Source organism: Diospyros lotus, chromosome 14 (genome assembly GCF_014633365.1).
Source record: "Diospyros lotus cultivar Yz01 chromosome 14, ASM1463336v1, whole genome shotgun sequence".
Lineage (NCBI taxonomy): Eukaryota > Viridiplantae > Streptophyta > Magnoliopsida > Ericales > Ebenaceae > Diospyros > Diospyros lotus.
In genome coordinates, this window is record NC_068351.1 from 6,591,594 (window position 1) to 6,608,109 (window position 16,516).

The 16,516-nt window shown below is 34.4% G+C and overlaps 3 protein-coding genes across 3 annotated transcripts; all 3 read left to right on the plus strand.

The window, feature by feature from the left end:
• Positions 1–670: 670 nt before the first annotated feature.
• On the plus strand, positions 671–2,334 carry LOC127789733 (annexin Gh1-like). The gene is made up of 4 exons (XM_052318685.1): positions 671–1,212; positions 1,520–1,738; positions 1,842–1,931; positions 2,012–2,334. Exons 1-4 carry the CDS (start codon positions 793–795, stop codon positions 2,207–2,209), a joined length of 927 nt encoding a protein of 308 aa, XP_052174645.1. The 5' UTR covers positions 671–792; the 3' UTR covers positions 2,210–2,334.
• A 195-nt stretch (positions 2,335–2,529) lies between these two features.
• On the plus strand, positions 2,530–4,576 carry LOC127789734 (inactive protein RESTRICTED TEV MOVEMENT 2). Its single transcript, XM_052318686.1, has 2 exons — positions 2,530–3,136; positions 3,847–4,576. Exons 1-2 carry the CDS (start codon positions 2,962–2,964, stop codon positions 4,329–4,331), a joined length of 660 nt encoding a protein of 219 aa, XP_052174646.1. The 5' UTR covers positions 2,530–2,961; the 3' UTR covers positions 4,332–4,576.
• A 1,221-nt stretch (positions 4,577–5,797) lies between these two features.
• Positions 5,798–6,452, plus strand: LOC127790170 (blue copper protein 1b-like). The gene is made up of 2 exons (XM_052319469.1): positions 5,798–5,957; positions 6,067–6,452. Exons 1-2 carry the CDS (start codon positions 5,798–5,800, stop codon positions 6,450–6,452), a joined length of 546 nt encoding a protein of 181 aa, XP_052175429.1.
• The last annotated feature ends 10,064 nt before the right edge of the window (positions 6,453–16,516 follow it).

Sequence of the window (16,516 nt, forward strand, 5' to 3'; positions counted from 1 at the left end):
TTTAAATGATATTTCTAAGGTTGTTGATTTTTTTGTTTTATTTTATTTGAATTTTATTTTATAGTTTAAAGTATTTGAATCAAATTTATAATTTATTAAATAAAATATTATAATAACAAAAAAAAAAAACTGTTTTTAAAATTTCAAAATAAACATGTTTTTTAGTTTTCTATTTTGAGAAATAATTTTTCAGAATGATAAAAAGAACGCATTTTTAAAAATTTCAAAACAGACACTCAAATCACAAAATTCAAAATGAATTTAAAACTCAAAACACAAAATTAAAATACAAAAAGAACACCGCCTAAAGCATTGATTTAGTTCTTCGTCATTCTATTTTTCTTTTATACTATGTTCAAAACGATATCGTTTTATAATTTCGATCAATTCAATTAATTTGATTATTTTAAATAAAAAATTACAAACTAATTTAACTAAATGAAATTGATGTAACAAAAAAATCAATCGAACTGATCAATTCCATAAATTCAATTAGACTAATTCAGGTAAGCCGATATTTTCCCCTCCCCTTGAGGAAAGGTTATGGGTCCTGGAAAGGCATCCAAAATAATCAGATTGGGGACTCATAGTCTACTAGGAAACCCATAAAGTTCTCACTAATGGACAAGACCTCACTCGCCACATGTTACACCGCACCTTCATTTCCACATCATTCCTCACATTCCCTTCCTTTTTCCCTCCTCCTCCTCCTCCTCCTCCGCCCCATACCTTAAAACCCACCCCTTTTTTCCTTGGCACCCAAGTCACTTTCCCCTCCAATTTCCCCCGGCCATGGCCGCCAAGACCCCCACCTGCGAGGAAGATTGCAAGCAGATTCACGATTCCTGGGGCAGTCTGAGCCACCTGGCCTCCCGAACCCAGGAAGAAAGGAGGCAAATCAGAGAAACTTACAGCCAAATGTACGGCAATGACCTGCTTGATTGTCTCCAAAAAAATGAGCCTGCGGCTTCGCCCCGTCTCTGCTCAGTCTTGTCCCTGTGGTTGCTTGATCCGGTTGAGCTCGACGCGGCCTTGGCTATGGAGGCTCTTGATCATCGCCAGGGCTTCGTCAACTACAGGACCCTCGTTGAGATTTTTGCGGGTCGAAAATCAACCCATGTTGCCCTGCTCAAGCAAGCTTATCAGAAGAAATTCAGGCGGCAACTGGACCAGGATATTGTCTCTGCTGAACCTCCCCATCCATTCCAAAAGGTGAGCTCTTTGTTAGCAGCTTCCCGTCTGGTGTTTTGGTCATGCCGATACCGATAACTAGTGGTGCTATTATCCAGGCTTTAGCTAGGCGTTTACTATAATTAATGGATGGTTAGGCGTCCGAATTGAATCCCGTAATAGCGGACATACAAGTACACCCATTTATTAGTTAATGTATTTATTCCCTCTCAAACACTGACAAGGACCTGGCAAAATTTTCATGCTTCTAGAGTTTCATCATTTTTCCGAGAGAGAAGGATGTCGATTTTTGGGAATTTAACATGATTGTGTGGGTTGGAATTGACAGATTTTGATGGCACTGGGAGCCTCACACAAGGCCCACCAAGCAGACTTCAGCCAGCACGTTGCCCAGAGTGACGCCAGGCGGCTGTACCAAACAGGGGAGGGGAAGCCAGGCGCCATTGATGGAGCCGTCGTCCTGGAAATACTCAGCAAAAGGAGCATTCCTCAGCTCAAGCTCACACTTTCCACCTATAAGCGCATCTATGGCCATGATTACACTAAGGTAATTACTAATTAAGCCCCATATTTTAATCAATTTCCCGTTGATTCTTCCACTTGGTGGACAAAATGTGTGGGATTTGAATGATGGATCGTTCTAATTGCAGTCACTCAAGACCGAGAACCACGGGGAGTTCGAAGATGCTCTCAAAGTGGTTATCAAATGCATATACAACCCACAGAAATATTACTCCAAGGTAATTAATTATTTGATCTTCTTTTTTACTGATTTTTTTAAATATATTTTTTTGAATTTTTGGAACATGATTTGTTGCAGAGCTTGTATGAATGCCTTAAGGGCAGGCAGAGAGATAAAAGTGGTTTGGCAAGGGTGATGATAAGCAGGGCAGGGCCTGACATGAATGAAATCAAGAGTTTCTTCAAGAAGAAATATGGGATGGAGCTGAGAGACGCCATTTCTGAAAGCTTCCCTTTGGGGGATTGCAGGGACTTTCTTGTTGCCTTGGCCAGTTAATGTTTTATCAATTAATTGCCATCTGCACTTTAAACCTAATTCATTCTAGTGTTTCCGAGAGTGCATACACAGTAATTAGCTACCAATCATAATGATATATCAAGTTTTAATCTAGTTATATAGTCTATTATATGAATTTTAGTTCATAAATTATTATTGTCTTTGTTATTATTTTCTATGAATTTCTTATAACTCAGTATTGTATCCAGGAGTCTTTCATCCTTTTAAGTTTTTTTTTTATTAGAACTAAAAAAAAAGGACTAAAAGTCTAAATAGATTCCAATAATAAATTTCTCAAACTTTTTCCTCCATGAATCTGAGTTTGAGGAAGCACAAGAGCTTCATGTTTACCTAATAAAAAAAAAAAAAAAACCATCTTTTCGTGAGATGCATGATTTTTCTTGGATCCAAACAGAAGGTGCCTTTTCTTGGCGTTGAGAAATTGAATTGAAAGATGAAAGGTGTTTGGCAGAGGAGATGCTGCAAAGCCTGAAGATTAATTGCATGAAAATGTTAGAACCAGAAAGAGGAATCCAGGGCATTGCCCATGCAAATGGAACATCACCCACAAGTGACAAAGAATCTCCGAAGACTCACAAAGCGGCCAAAGAAGGCTCCAAAGTTGGGAAATACCAACTATTCCCTCTTCAAGAGGAAAACCCAAAAGAAACCTCTTAGCTAACACCAACAAAACCCATTCATTCACCTCCATTGCCATTGTATAAAAGAGTGCCCTAGAATTACAGAGCGATATGCCTCTGTTTTCTGGTTCAAGAGTTCGCAACTTCTTCTGGAAAAGCAAGAGAAAACCTCCAATGGATCAGCCCAACAACGCCGCTGCCATGGTGCAAACTTACGAAGATTTTGAACCTCTCTGTACTTGGCAAAGAGAGGAAGCCCAGGAGACTCTCATTGTCCATCTCCCTGGTACTGTTTCTAATATATAGTCGCAAAATTCTATTTTTACTTTTTAGAATGTTTTTTAATTATTTCAAAATGATCGAATCTGAGATTAACAACATATTAATTTGATAAAAGAATTAGGATTAATTATTTTAATTTGTGTAATATATATATATATGTCACACCTTAACATTAGCTAGAGGACAAAATCAAGTGCCACAACATTAGCCAATAGCCAGCTACTCCACAGATTGGTTTGGAAAGTTTTGTTTTATTACATTACAAATTTAGAAAATAAAAACATTTCCCTATATAGTTTTTAAAAAAACCCTGAAAAAGATTATATTTATGCAAACAATTGAGCTTACAGGACCAAAAAAAATACCATTGACATCTTAAGATCGATGATTAAGTATTTTTGAACTTGGCTATTAATTCATGGACATCGATTATTTTAATTTCTCTTTATTTATGTAAATAAGATTCTATATTTGTTTGTTCCAAGAAATCAAATTTTTAGTATGCATATAACATGTCTTTTGTTAGGATACTGATCATTTTGGTCCGAAAATTATGTTTCATTTTGTTAAGTTTATATTGGGAAAATAGAATTTTGACTTAATTTACATCATAGTCTGTCTTTTTTTTTTTTTTTTGTAATTTCTGAATATGTGCACAGATAAACTCTCGGGTTTTAGTTTTTTTTTTTAACCGATCTTCCTTTACTGTGATAGAGTTTCGGAAGGAACAACTGAAGGTCCATATTAGCAATAGGGGACTAATGAGAATTACCGGAGAACGTCCAATTGATAAAACGAGAACAAGCCGTTTCATCAAAGAAATCCAAATCTCCAATGACTGCGACCCAACTCGAATTCATGCCAAATTATCTCGCGGCCTTCTTCACATTGGGTTGCCAAAGAAAGTTCTCCCGGCCGCGGGCCAGAAATTGCCGGCGCCATTAGCAAAACAAGCTCCAGAAAAGGAGCAGCCAAGATCCAGCGGACCGCAGCAGCCGGAGCAAGGCGTTAAGAGGCCCAAGGTTGATGACAGAGTCAGAGCCAAACACCGCATGGAAGTTTCGGAACCGAAGCCGGGGAAGAGAATGGTGCTGGTAAAGGCGGCGGCGGTGTTGATTCTGCTGGCTATTGGAGCTTATGCAATATTTAAGCTTGGAACCTCAGAGGCTGGCGCTGGAGTTTGTCAGTCTTTTAGTTGATGGAGAAGTGATTAAGTGGATATATATATATATATATATATAAGTAGAGGGAAATCAGGCAAATGGCCAAAGCTTAATTAATCAACGATTCTAATTGTGTTGATCAAGAAAACTCTACTTTTGCAACGTCTTGTATATTGTGACCTGTGAAGACAATTACTAAAACTGTGTGTGTCTGTGTGTTGTGTAGACAAAAATGTTTTACAAAACGTCCTCCTGGCATATTTTTTTTTAGGATGCGATGTGTAACTATTTAATGTCCTTTGTGTTTTATGTGTATGTTTATGTATATACATAAAAATACCTTATATATCTATATTTTTATTTGCATGAGTTAGGGGTAGATATAGAGAAGAGGTGGACAGTGGATTGGATTGCGTGAGATAAACAAAGGGTAAAGAGTTAAAAAGAATGAATAAAAAACTAAAGTACGTATATATTAATGTTTGAACTGAAATTTGTACAAATTAAAACTCAATCCAACCCCCTTGATTCGCCCTTACCACGAGCATGACATGGATTGGAGAAATTTTAAAGGCTATTTAGAACACATACAACACTTACATAAAACAAGTATCCGAACGAGACATTAATTGATCTCCCTTTTGTGGGTTGAGATTTATGATTCGATGATTTGATCTCATCTCTCTTCTTCTTCTTCTTCATCTACAAAATCAACAATACTTGATGGATATTGACAAACCTAATAAGTTATACAGCAGCTGTTGTCCACACTAGACCTGTGAAATGTGTCAGAGCCCAATAAAAAGGCAACAGGCAGGCCTATTTATTATGGCCCAAACGCATAAAGCAGCCCATGCTAAATATTTATTTAAACCTTGCTGTGAATTAATTGGCACAAACAAAGATCAATCGATCTTATTTAATGGGTAAATTCGGTTGGAAAAAAGACGTCCTATCCTACTGTAGTCAGTTAGGGGGATAGCTGACAAGCCTGCACTTAATTTGCCGTCCCATATGTATATGGGCAGTGGCAAGGCAAATCCTAACTAAACTTATCGTTTAGTAGTTTGTGGTGACATTCTCTCTAGCTATCTCTGTGATACAACAAAATGGAAGGATAGCTAGCGATACTAAGATAATAATTTTATGGAGGACTTTACTTCATTAATGTCCTCGAACTTTTGCATTAGGGTAACAATAGTCCTAAAATATTAATGTCGCAGTGCTACATCAATTTAATTGCCATTAATTTCTATACATGCTAATTAAAATTACGTGAGAATACCATTTTCAAAAACGAAATTGAATTCGCCAATTCGGTGCCGGCGGGTTTGAGTATATTTCTGGTTGTTTTACACGGACTTTGACGTCTCCAATCGAGGGAGTTCAAATAGGAGAACCCTATCGATAAATAGGGCCAACCCCATCTATAAATAGTTCAAATAAGGAGTTGAGTTTTTTTTTTTAAGTTAAAGGGAGAATCAATCTGCTAGCTATCTTCTATGGCTGCAGCCAAGCATGTCTTCATAATTCTTGCTGTCATTTTTCCGATCATCGTCTCCGGCAAGGACTTTATAGTCGGAGATGAGATGGGTTGGACGATAAACTTCGATTATCAAGCTTGGGCGCAAGGCAAAGATTTCCGAGTTGGAGACAAGCTCAGTAAGTTCTAGGCCTGTTTGATTTTACTGTTGCTTTCAGTTAAATATTCGAAACATTAATTTTAAATCTTAATTAATTTATGACCAAATTAATCAATATCATGCTGCAGTCTTTCAATATCCCGCCGGAGCTCACAACGTTTTCAAGGTGAACGGAACAGCCTTCCAGAACTGCACCAAGCCTCCACTGAAAGAAGCTCTAACTTCCGGCAACGACACCATCGTGCTGGCGACTCCCGGCCGGAAGTGGTACATTTGCGGCGTCGGCCAGCACTGCGCCGTCGGAGGCCAGAAGCTGGTCATCACCGTCGACAACCCGGTGGCAGCGCCGCCAACGGCAGCAGCTCCTTCTCCTGCTCCTCACAGTTTTGATCGTATGAGCCCCTCCCAGCAGGCCTTGCCCTATGAAAATTCAGCAAATCAGATTATTGGAAACATGGCAGCTCCCATTATGTGGATGATGATGATGATGATTATGATGATCTTGGTGGCTTAATTAATATCCAGATATATTGGTTGATTAATTTCTAGATCATGAGTGACTAAATAAAGTTTAATTTCTCTCGTTGGTTATCTTTAATTACTTTCTTTATGCATGCATCAGATATACAATTCTTCTTCATAACCTCTCATGTTACTGCCAGCCTAATTAATTATTAATCTGTAATACTGGTCTGTTCAAGAGCAGACGTCAGGCATGTTTTGTATAGATAAAAAAGTGGGATTAATGCAAGTTTAGAACAAATTATGGCTCGTGTAGTGTTAATGTACTTCATAAAATCAATTAAGCGCGCGACATTTATTATGTATTAATCTGAGTACTCCTGTTGTTGGTCTTGGTCCATATTGTTATTGATCTTTAGCCTTTGTCTTTTTCAGTTAACTGTTGAACAAGATGGATATATATATATATATATCTGTATGTATATGTATGGAGGTGAGTTTGCACATCTTTATTAACATATTATTATTGGATTATAAGCTTAAATTTGGATTTTATACCCCAAATTGGGCCTTTTTATAATCGATTGAGTTTATCATGCTCAAGTCTTTTTTTATTTTTTATTTTATTTTTTGCTAACATTAATTATAAAGAATCTTACTGCGGGGCAAAAAACATTAAGCTGATACATGGAGAGCCTAAACTCGGGCAATAAGCGAACAGACCACAATACTAGAAAAAACAAAATAAAACCCAACATCGACTAAGGGCCTAGCAAAACTTAACCTCAGCCCATCACAAAACCCCTATGAGGCTCAATTAAAAGCCTCCAAACCTGACAAACTAAAGAAACCCCGAAACATTACAGAACTCAATGGAGGCCCATTCATTCATGTCTATGATAATGTACAAATTTTGCTTATTTATTTAGAAAATAATGTGAAAAACAGGAATTGCTAATGATGTTCAAAAAATAGCTAAATTGTAAAAACCGACTGCACCACACCACAGTTTTTTTAGGAGAACGGTTTGAGATGGTTTAAGAAATCCTCAAATTGTTCGATTTGCAGTTTGATAAAAATACATTCAGTTAAAAATCGAACAGCCCAACTAATCTAGTAATATAAAAATAAAAAAATAAATTATAAAACTCTAATCTAATCTTTCTTCCCTCATTTCCTCTCTACCTTAGCTCTCATCACACCGAGATCGACATCCTCACCTTTCTTTTAGTCTTTAATTATTATAAGACTTGAGGCATTCTCAGGATCTCACAATTGGCTCGTCAAATCTCTTTGACATCATCTCAAAGGCCTTCAAGTGATCTAAGGAGATTGACGTTGAGGCCTTGAAGCGCACTGACCAAATCAAGTCATCTCTCGTCAACACTTTGTTGAAAACGCCATCCACGATGGCGGATCTCAAGAGATTTGGGGTCTCGGATGAGTTGAGGGATTTTGTCAAGGGCATTACAATTGATACTTTTTGGGATTTTCCATTAGAAGGTAACTTTTTGACTTATGTTTCTCTTATCTGTTTTTCGTTCTACTTTTTGGATAATGTCCCATCACGAGCGCCCTCACTTACTGGTCCCATAGTATGATGAAGGAGATAAATTAGGGAATCTAGTGGCCCTAGATTTCGATCCTAGAGGAACACTCTAGCCATGATGGACCATGCTCCAAACAGAATCGCCAAAACCATCAAGCTATGCCCCTAGGGGCCTTTTTTTTTCGTTCTATTTGATTTATGCAAACATATAACAAGAAAATTGCAACTTTGATATTAATCTGGTGGTTGACCTCAAAATAATTAGTAATTTTGTAATCTAATAAACTGAATATTATTATATACCAATGGTCAGTCACTGTTAAGTTTTTTGACCATTTTTGTTCCTAAATTTTTTTCACACTGATTTTACTTTTTAGTATAAAATTGTAAAAACTAAACCGAACCACATCGCAAAATGGAATGCGGTTTACGCGAACTTAATTAGATCACGTGGTTTAGAGTAACAAAAAAATCACATAAATGGTTTAACGTATTGAAAATGGCTTAGACAAACCAAATCATATCGTAAACACTCTTAGGAATTGTTAAGATGATTTTTCCCAACAAGAATATTGTCATCACTCTTCAAAAGGGTTAACAACATTTTCTTATCCATGAGTTTGAGCATCTTTACATTTATTTTTATGCCAAATCTGGACGACAAATATTAAATATGATAAGTAGTAAATTGTATTTTAGATTTTGTATAGTTCAAGATCAATTAAAGGAGACTAAATGGAATGAGAATGGGAATAGGAATAGGAATAGAAATGGAAATATGATTTCTTCCGAATGACGTTTGGTTGCTTTAAAGAAATGGAATGGTCCATTTTAAGGCTTGTTTTTTTACCCATAAAGAAAGGGAATGAGAGTGAATGGGAGGAGGCATGCAATCAGATCAGATGTACACTTCATCTTCATAATCTCTCACGTGTGTGTATATATGTCATACTAATTATTAATTATTAATCATTTCATAAAATCAATTAACCGCCGGACATTTATTATGCATTAATCTGTCTACTCTTGTCCATATATATATATATATATATCCGTCTTGTTCAACCGTTCATGGGAAAAGACAGGCTAAAGATAAGCAGAGCGGACTGTTTTTCCTCCATTTCTGGCCCCGTCCCCATCATTCCCTATGAATTTTATTCTTGTGAACGTGCTCTTCATGCAGGATATTTAGCGCGTTAGTTACGTCATCATAGCGCATTAGCTACCTCGTTACACGAATCTTATGATTGGGATTTTGAATAAGAGGACTTTATTTTTTTTTTTATTTCACATGATACTTTTTGATTAAGTAATTATCTCGCATTTTCTTTTTAATAACTCGGGTATTCGAATTTTGCTTGTCTAATTTTAGAGGAGACTGACCTTTTTTCCTGATTCAATTTTCGGGTAAATTGAATGCGATCGTAAATTTATACATTATTAAATAGACATGCGATTAGTCCTTATTAAATAGAATATTTCTACTTTCACCAAAAATTAATTTCTTGTCACTTCTAAAAATATTTGAAAATTTTATCATTTCTACCATACTCTTAAGGGCAAGGAAACGCCAGCTAGGTAAATATTTGTATGCATTGCCTTTGTTAAGAGGTCTCCAAATAATTAAATATTTGTATGTCTTTGTTCGAAGCACAATACCACAACATGCAGTCAGTCGTAATTATTATTATTAAAATTGTGAGTCAATTCGCATGATTTTACAAAGTTATAAGTCAATAAGTATGAAATGGGTCAACTCGCATATAATATCAATTTTTGATAGAATCAGAGCAAAATTACAAATTCTGAGTTTTACTGAATTCATTTTTTGCCCAATTTCAAGGTTAAAGATAGAAATATTTTTGTCTTTAACGGACACACACACACACATATATATATATATATATCTTGTTGTTTGCCCCTTTTTTGTCCTTCTATTTTTGCAAAGTGCAAACCCTAATTGGTTGTTATTTGCAATTGGCATTCCCCCTATAATTGGCCTTCTCCCTTTTCATCTCAACTTGTCCTTCAATCTTGTTTTGATCGTTTTTTCTTTGTTTGTTTATTTTGAAAGTTTTGGAGAATCAAACCCAACCTAAATATGTGAGTCGTGGGTGACAAGGACTATGTTTTGCTAAGTTTTAAAATCGATTGTTGTGTTATGTGTGTGTTGTGCTGAGTTTTGTATTACGTCCAATTGTTGTGTTGAATGAGCGAGAGTGTGCTGTGTGACTGTGAGTAATATATATATATATATATATATAAAAGATCGAAGGAACACTTTGTTAATATTGCAACTTGTACATGATATATTTAATAGATATGTATGTATATCTTTCCATTTGTGATGTTGTTATCTATAAGTACAAGTAGATGTAGATTCAAAAAATTAATCTTAAATATATTATAATCAGATCATGGGTGGGTCTAATTTTATATTAAGATTGATGATTAGTAAGAAACAAAAATATATACCTCTTTGGTATTAATAACTTAATTAGTATAGGTACAATGATAATTATTAAGTGCGTGACTATCATGCTCCCTGAGCATAGGTTGAGCGGTTGAATGAGTTGGTGTTAATCTAGTGAGTTGAGAGTTCAATTCTCACTCTGCACAAAAGTCAAAGGCTTAGTATGTGTTTGAGGGTTCTAGTAGTTTGAGCAAGCTAGCTAGCTACATTTTTGTAATGAAGAGCGAAAAACTTGCTTTCTCTTATGTGAAATTAGCAATTTAGCACAAACTTTTTAAATTTTAAAGAGTATTTTTAATTATTTACAAAATTGTAATTTACAATTTTATGAATTCTCTTACAATCCTACTTAAAATCTTAATTTTAACAATAAATTTTAATTGTAGGAGGAAAACAGCTTGTGCATGAACGTTCCTCTACAAGCATGCAATGCAATGCATCATCTAATATTTAATTATTCTGTTTGAATAATTCCATATATATCCTTGCTTGCAGGGGAAGGTACATATATTGTTATCCAAAATTTAATTTTTTGTCCAAGCTAGGCATACAAATATTTTAATTTAATTTTTTGGTTTCTTCTCTTCATAACATCTACTTCCCACACCACAGAGGGAAAGTAATAATTTTATTTATTTCCTTGAAAATGAGTAAGTGTTGTATTTTTTAATTAATTTATCTTTAAAATAAATGCACGTATTTGTTAACAAACTTATTAAACAAAATTGAAATTTTGAAAATTTAATTTTACCTAATTAAAAACCGATGTTATCCTCAAAATCAATGACTAGTTATTATACGAATATATAATAACGGTTAGATTTGTGATGGACTAATCTCATCGTGTCTGAAGCAAATTGACTAATTTCTCCCCCTCTCTATTTTATACGGTGTTCTTAATCAATGTTAAGGGTTACTTATTTTTTATTAATTGGTGTTAAATAATTGTCTCTATTACAAGAAATGTAAAAATTAACAGAATATATATATATATATATATTCTTTAAGTCTAAAAATTAAGATGGATAAATAAATATAGCTAATTATTAATATATACTCGATCGCCTAATCCTTACGAATCCCTTTTATATAGAAAGACTAATTAAAGAGTAGCAGAAACATAAAAGAGGTGGGCAAACATTTACATATATAAATAAATTGGGTTATCAATTTTAACAACTAAAATGGTTATGCTTACAACAACAACTAAAATTGTGTTTCTGATCATTCCAAATAGCTAGGATTGTTTTTTGGTCATGATTCGCTATCTTTTGACGTTTGAAATAAATCAACTCATATATAATCAAAGTCTCATCTTGAAAGAAAAAAAGGTTGTTAAAGTAATATCCCATGCCATGCCATATATGCATGCATGGTAAAACATCGATCTGTTAATTACTACTTCTGTACTGTAATGGCCCAATGATTATGATCCATTTTGGTGTTTTATTTAAAAGAAAACCAATATATAGGCCATATATATATATAAGTGAATATATAATAAATAAGTTCAAACAAAATTAGCAAAACAGTTTGATTTCTTGACATCAAAATCTCCTCACAATATACATACATTTAGGAGTGAAGAAGGATTCAAATCGGACTATATTAGAATTGTAAAGTTTTTCATGTAAAGAAAGAAGATCGAATTGATCTATTATCAAATTGGAGAGGTCTAATCTAACAGTAAACTAATATTTTTTTTTTTACGTAATGTAAATTTAAAAATATATATGTATACAAATACTAATATATACATTAATTCAAATAATAATAATAATTTAACATTTAATTTTTAATTCAACAAAGCAATATTAAAATTCAAAGATTGACAAAACAAACAAAGCTGTAAACAACAATGCAACAATGTTGTTCTCGAGTCGTAGATCAATTGGCAAAAAGAAAAATTACTGGGGTATTATTGTTTGAGCTCTTAGATTTTGTATTCGAATCTTGGTCAATAAATAGTTCAGCAGACAATGAGCGATCATGAAAATGAAAAATGTTTGTCTCCCTCATATTTGCGGTTGTGTTATGGGTCGAAACCTATCTGGTAAGTTCATTGATTTATTTCTCATACTAAAATCGTAAGACTTGAGAGCGTTCGTGATAATACGTTAATAAAAAAAATAATAATGTAACAATGTCATCAATAGCTTTAAAGGCAATGTCATCCAAAAACAGAACATCAATTATGAATACTTTCGAGTTAAAAGCAGTTGCACAAAAAAAAAAAAAAAAAAAAAGGTGAAAAACTCACCTGTGTTCTCAGTTCTCATTGTGAGAAATGTGTGGGTGGGCCGTGGATGTAGGGAGGAAAAGAGTGATGTGGGCCCCTCTGCACCGGCAAAATTCTGTCCACTGTCTCTCAACTCCCAGGATCCCACTGCCCGCCCCAAATCCTTGCAAAAACTAATTATTACGTCTCTTTTCCTGATCATCAGTTTCTGATCCCCTGATCCTCTTGTCCTGTTTTTTTTTTTTTTTTTTAATTATTTATTTATCATATTTGCCCTGTGTTAGGTTAGGCCCTGTGTTAGCATTTCAAATAGATCCCATTAAGTGAAGCTGAGTCTGGACTGGAGATATTGCTAGGCTGGGCACTCTCAAGATCCCTCCTCTCTTCCTATTAAAAAAAAAAAAAGAAATGTATAGATAGATATATATATATATAGGATTATACCTAAGAAAAGATAAAAAAAAATGGCTGGAAGCAAGTCCTTTGACAAATAATTAAATATTTGTATGCCTTTGTTTGGAGGTCTCCAAATAATTAAATATTTGACCATCTTCCGACTGACGTCCGTTGGAAGATGGTCACATGTTAATATACAAATTTGTAATTTAATATTTGACCATCTTCCAACTGACGTCCGTTGGAAGATGGTCACATGTTCATATACAAATTTGTAATTTTTTTGAGCATGGTGCGTGTGTGTATATATATATATATATTATTTATTTACGTAAAGTGTATTTATGTTTAAATATTTTTTAAGTAAAGTATGAGCTTAGTACATCACAATCTATCCGATTCAGCAGAGCTCCATTAATGCCTCCACTTTGATAAAGATTCCCCTTCAGGCTTTCTTTAAGAAATTACACGCCGGACCGGGAAACAAAAGTCTTTCTAATGATAATGTTTGCTCAATTGCATAAGCGTGTTATTTACGGAACAAACACAAGCTAAGAAATCGAAAATACGACCAGGAGGAATCGTGTAATGATAATCTTAAAATAATATAAATTTTATATTATAAGAATTTATTTTTATTAAATAAAAAAAATGAGACGACAAACATGAGCGTTATTTCTTTATGATAAATTTTATTTATTTATTTTTTTTGTTGAATTTGATGTATTTTATTATACCATTATTATCATATAAGTATATAAAAATTTAAGAAATTAGAAATGCTGCTGAAACTTGGTAGAGAATTTTATTTTAGATTTATAGAACAACAATTAAGAGCAATAATGAATTATCTTTATACAAAAAAGCTTTGCAGTAGTCTGTTTGAGCGTGTGCGTGTGCGTGTGCGTCAAGTCCAAATTGCTCCAGTCCAAATTGGAGGATCCCCGCCTGGCACGTGCTCACCCAACATATTCTTTCAATAAACAGAGGTCATCAACTCATCTTCAGCCTTCACTTCTGATCCTCTTTTTTTTTTTTCTTTTCTTTTCTTTTTTTATCATATATGCATTGACTTAGGGCCCAGCTTAAATTATTGGGGTTTATGACTGTGCCTGGCTCGATTACTATAAAAATGGTTTGTGAAGTCTATAGAACAGTTTTCAAAATTAGCCAAAATTGAATTTTCAAACCAAACCAATTAATTTCTGTTAATTGGATCTGATTTAATTTTGGTGTACAAACAAATCAAGTTTTGGTATGTTAGTTTTAACAATGGAATTTCGAGGAGCTATTGAGGGCTAGTGGTAAGTGGACTGTCAACTGAATGGAGACAGCAGTTGATTACAAAAGCATAAAGCAGAGAGAGAGAGAGAGAGCTAAGTTCTGATGATCTTAAACAGATACATTTTTGGAGTTGGTGACAGAAAATTCGAAGGTTGCACAATACCATTAATTGCCCTACCGCGCTACCTGACCCTATTCTCCTAAAAAAAAAAAAACTTGAGAATTAATCAATATGAGTCCAAACTAAATAAATTAAATTAATCAAAATATATATACTGTTTTACAAAATATAATTAAATTTAGATTATTTACAAAATTGTCCGTATTAGAAATCTGGGTTAATTTGTGCCTCAATGATTGCATTTAATTGAGACAAATAAGATTAGTAAAACTGATCAAATTAAGTTGAGTTAGATTTAAGTATATAGTTATTTAGTAAATGACTAAACTCCCTTAATTTGGCAAACTTTGAAATTGAATTTAAGCTCCCTGCAGGCCTATCTTACACAAGGGAGTTGAGTTAAAACAAAATTCAAAATTACAAAACACCTCCTTAAATGATTTATATAGTTTAGGTTATTCTACGCTAAATTTGTGATTGACATTGGGATTGGCGCAGTGGCATTGGCAGACAAGTTTTATTTATCTGTAATGATTTTGAATTTGACTGTCATTAAATAAATATTGTCAAATTTAATTTTATTTAAAATTTATCTCATCTAAAAAATATTCTCATGTGTTATTTTTTGATTAGCATATGATTTTCTGTATTTATAGATAATTTTAAATTTATAAATAGGTGTTCAATTCAGATGAAATCAGACACAGAATTTGTGTGTCAATATCACTTTTGTATAACCATTTTTTATTAGTGATATTTTGTTCTTTCTACCAGTAATTTTTTTCAATTTGAATTTTCTACGTTAAATTCTGTGTTCGTGTGTGATTGATTGGTTTGATTGTGGTTTATTATCGATCCGTTTTTTGTAACAAATTGGTATTAGAATCGTTGGATCAAACCATCAACCGTTTGCAGATCTCAGTTGTTGGATCTAATTTTTAACATCAGATCAACATCTTTTCTTCTTCTTAAGTTGGATTTCTGGTTACCCAGAAAGAGCCGCTGGCGCCACCAGCACCAGCGGCCACTGTCGCGTCTATTGACCATCATGCCGGTCGATTGCGATTGTAGCCGACGATCCCATCTTCGTCATCGCCACAGTCGCCTTTCGCCACTGTTTGTTATCGCCTTAGCCGTCGTCAATCTCTTATCATTGACCGTTTTTCTTTGGTTTCTTGCTTAGCCTTTGTCCGTTCGCTTCGTCGTCGATCGACCATGCATTTTTTACCATATCCGCCATTAATGCCTCTCATCTCTTATCATTATTCTTCATCGGCCGAGCCTTCATCGTCGGCCTCTCTATCGTTATCTTTACCCCAACAGTCATAACCGACCACCACATCGGCCTCGCTCGCCACTAACGATTGTTGTCCTCCCTCTGCCTTTGCCGACCACCGCCACACCGTCGATCTCTAGCCACCATCGGCCTCTGCTTGCAAGTTTTGCTTCTGCCATTAAAGAAGTTCAGCCAAGACCTAGATATCTATTTGGATCTGGTTTGACCCACTACACCGCGACCTAGTGTTGGCCCATTTGACTAGATCCATTCCAGATCAAACAAATTTGGCAGCCCAATCCAGATCTATTTTTTTGTCTAGATTTGGCCAAGATTCAGTATTTTTAATCCATTTTTTAGTTGGATTTATTATTGAAAGTATTTGATATTATTTGGGATATTTAATGGCTTCGTTGAAGTGCGATATTCTTTTATTGGACTGGAACATCAGATTTTCACTATGGTAGGTTAAGATGCATGCAAGTTTAGCACATATGGATTTAAACGATGCACTTTTGGGTTTCGAAAAAAATGCCACAATCATGGAGCATTGAAAAAAAATAATATAAGGATCGTAAGGCTTTGTCTCAGATACATATGCATTTATCAAATCAAATTTTGCAGGATGTTTTGAAAGAAAAAATTGCTACTACTCTATGATTGAAACTGGAACAGTTGTGCATGACAAAGAGTTTAACCAGTAAGTTGCATCTGAAACAAAAATTATATTCTTATCGAATAACTGAAGGTATGTCTATTGAGAGTCATTTAACAATTT

Bases quoted from the DNA above. Each gene is read 5' to 3' on its own strand.
- LOC127789733 (XM_052318685.1), top strand. From the start codon at position 793: ATGGCCGCCAAGACCCCCACCTGCGAGGAAGATTGCAAGCAGATTCAC. The intron at 1,213-1,519 runs GTGAGCTCTTTG...TGGAATTGACAG, and splicing joins CTCCCCATCCATTCCAAAAG to ATTTTGATGGCACTGGGAGC. The intron at 1,932-2,011 runs GTAATTAATTAT...GATTTGTTGCAG, and splicing joins CACAGAAATATTACTCCAAG to AGCTTGTATGAATGCCTTAA.
- LOC127789734 (XM_052318686.1), top strand. From the start codon at position 2,962: ATGCCTCTGTTTTCTGGTTCAAGAGTTCGCAACTTCTTCTGGAAAAGC. The intron at 3,137-3,846 runs GTACTGTTTCTA...TTACTGTGATAG, and splicing joins TCTCATTGTCCATCTCCCTG to AGTTTCGGAAGGAACAACTG.
- LOC127790170 (XM_052319469.1), top strand. From the start codon at position 5,798: ATGGCTGCAGCCAAGCATGTCTTCATAATTCTTGCTGTCATTTTTCCG. The intron at 5,958-6,066 runs GTAAGTTCTAGG...ATCATGCTGCAG, and splicing joins CCGAGTTGGAGACAAGCTCA to TCTTTCAATATCCCGCCGGA.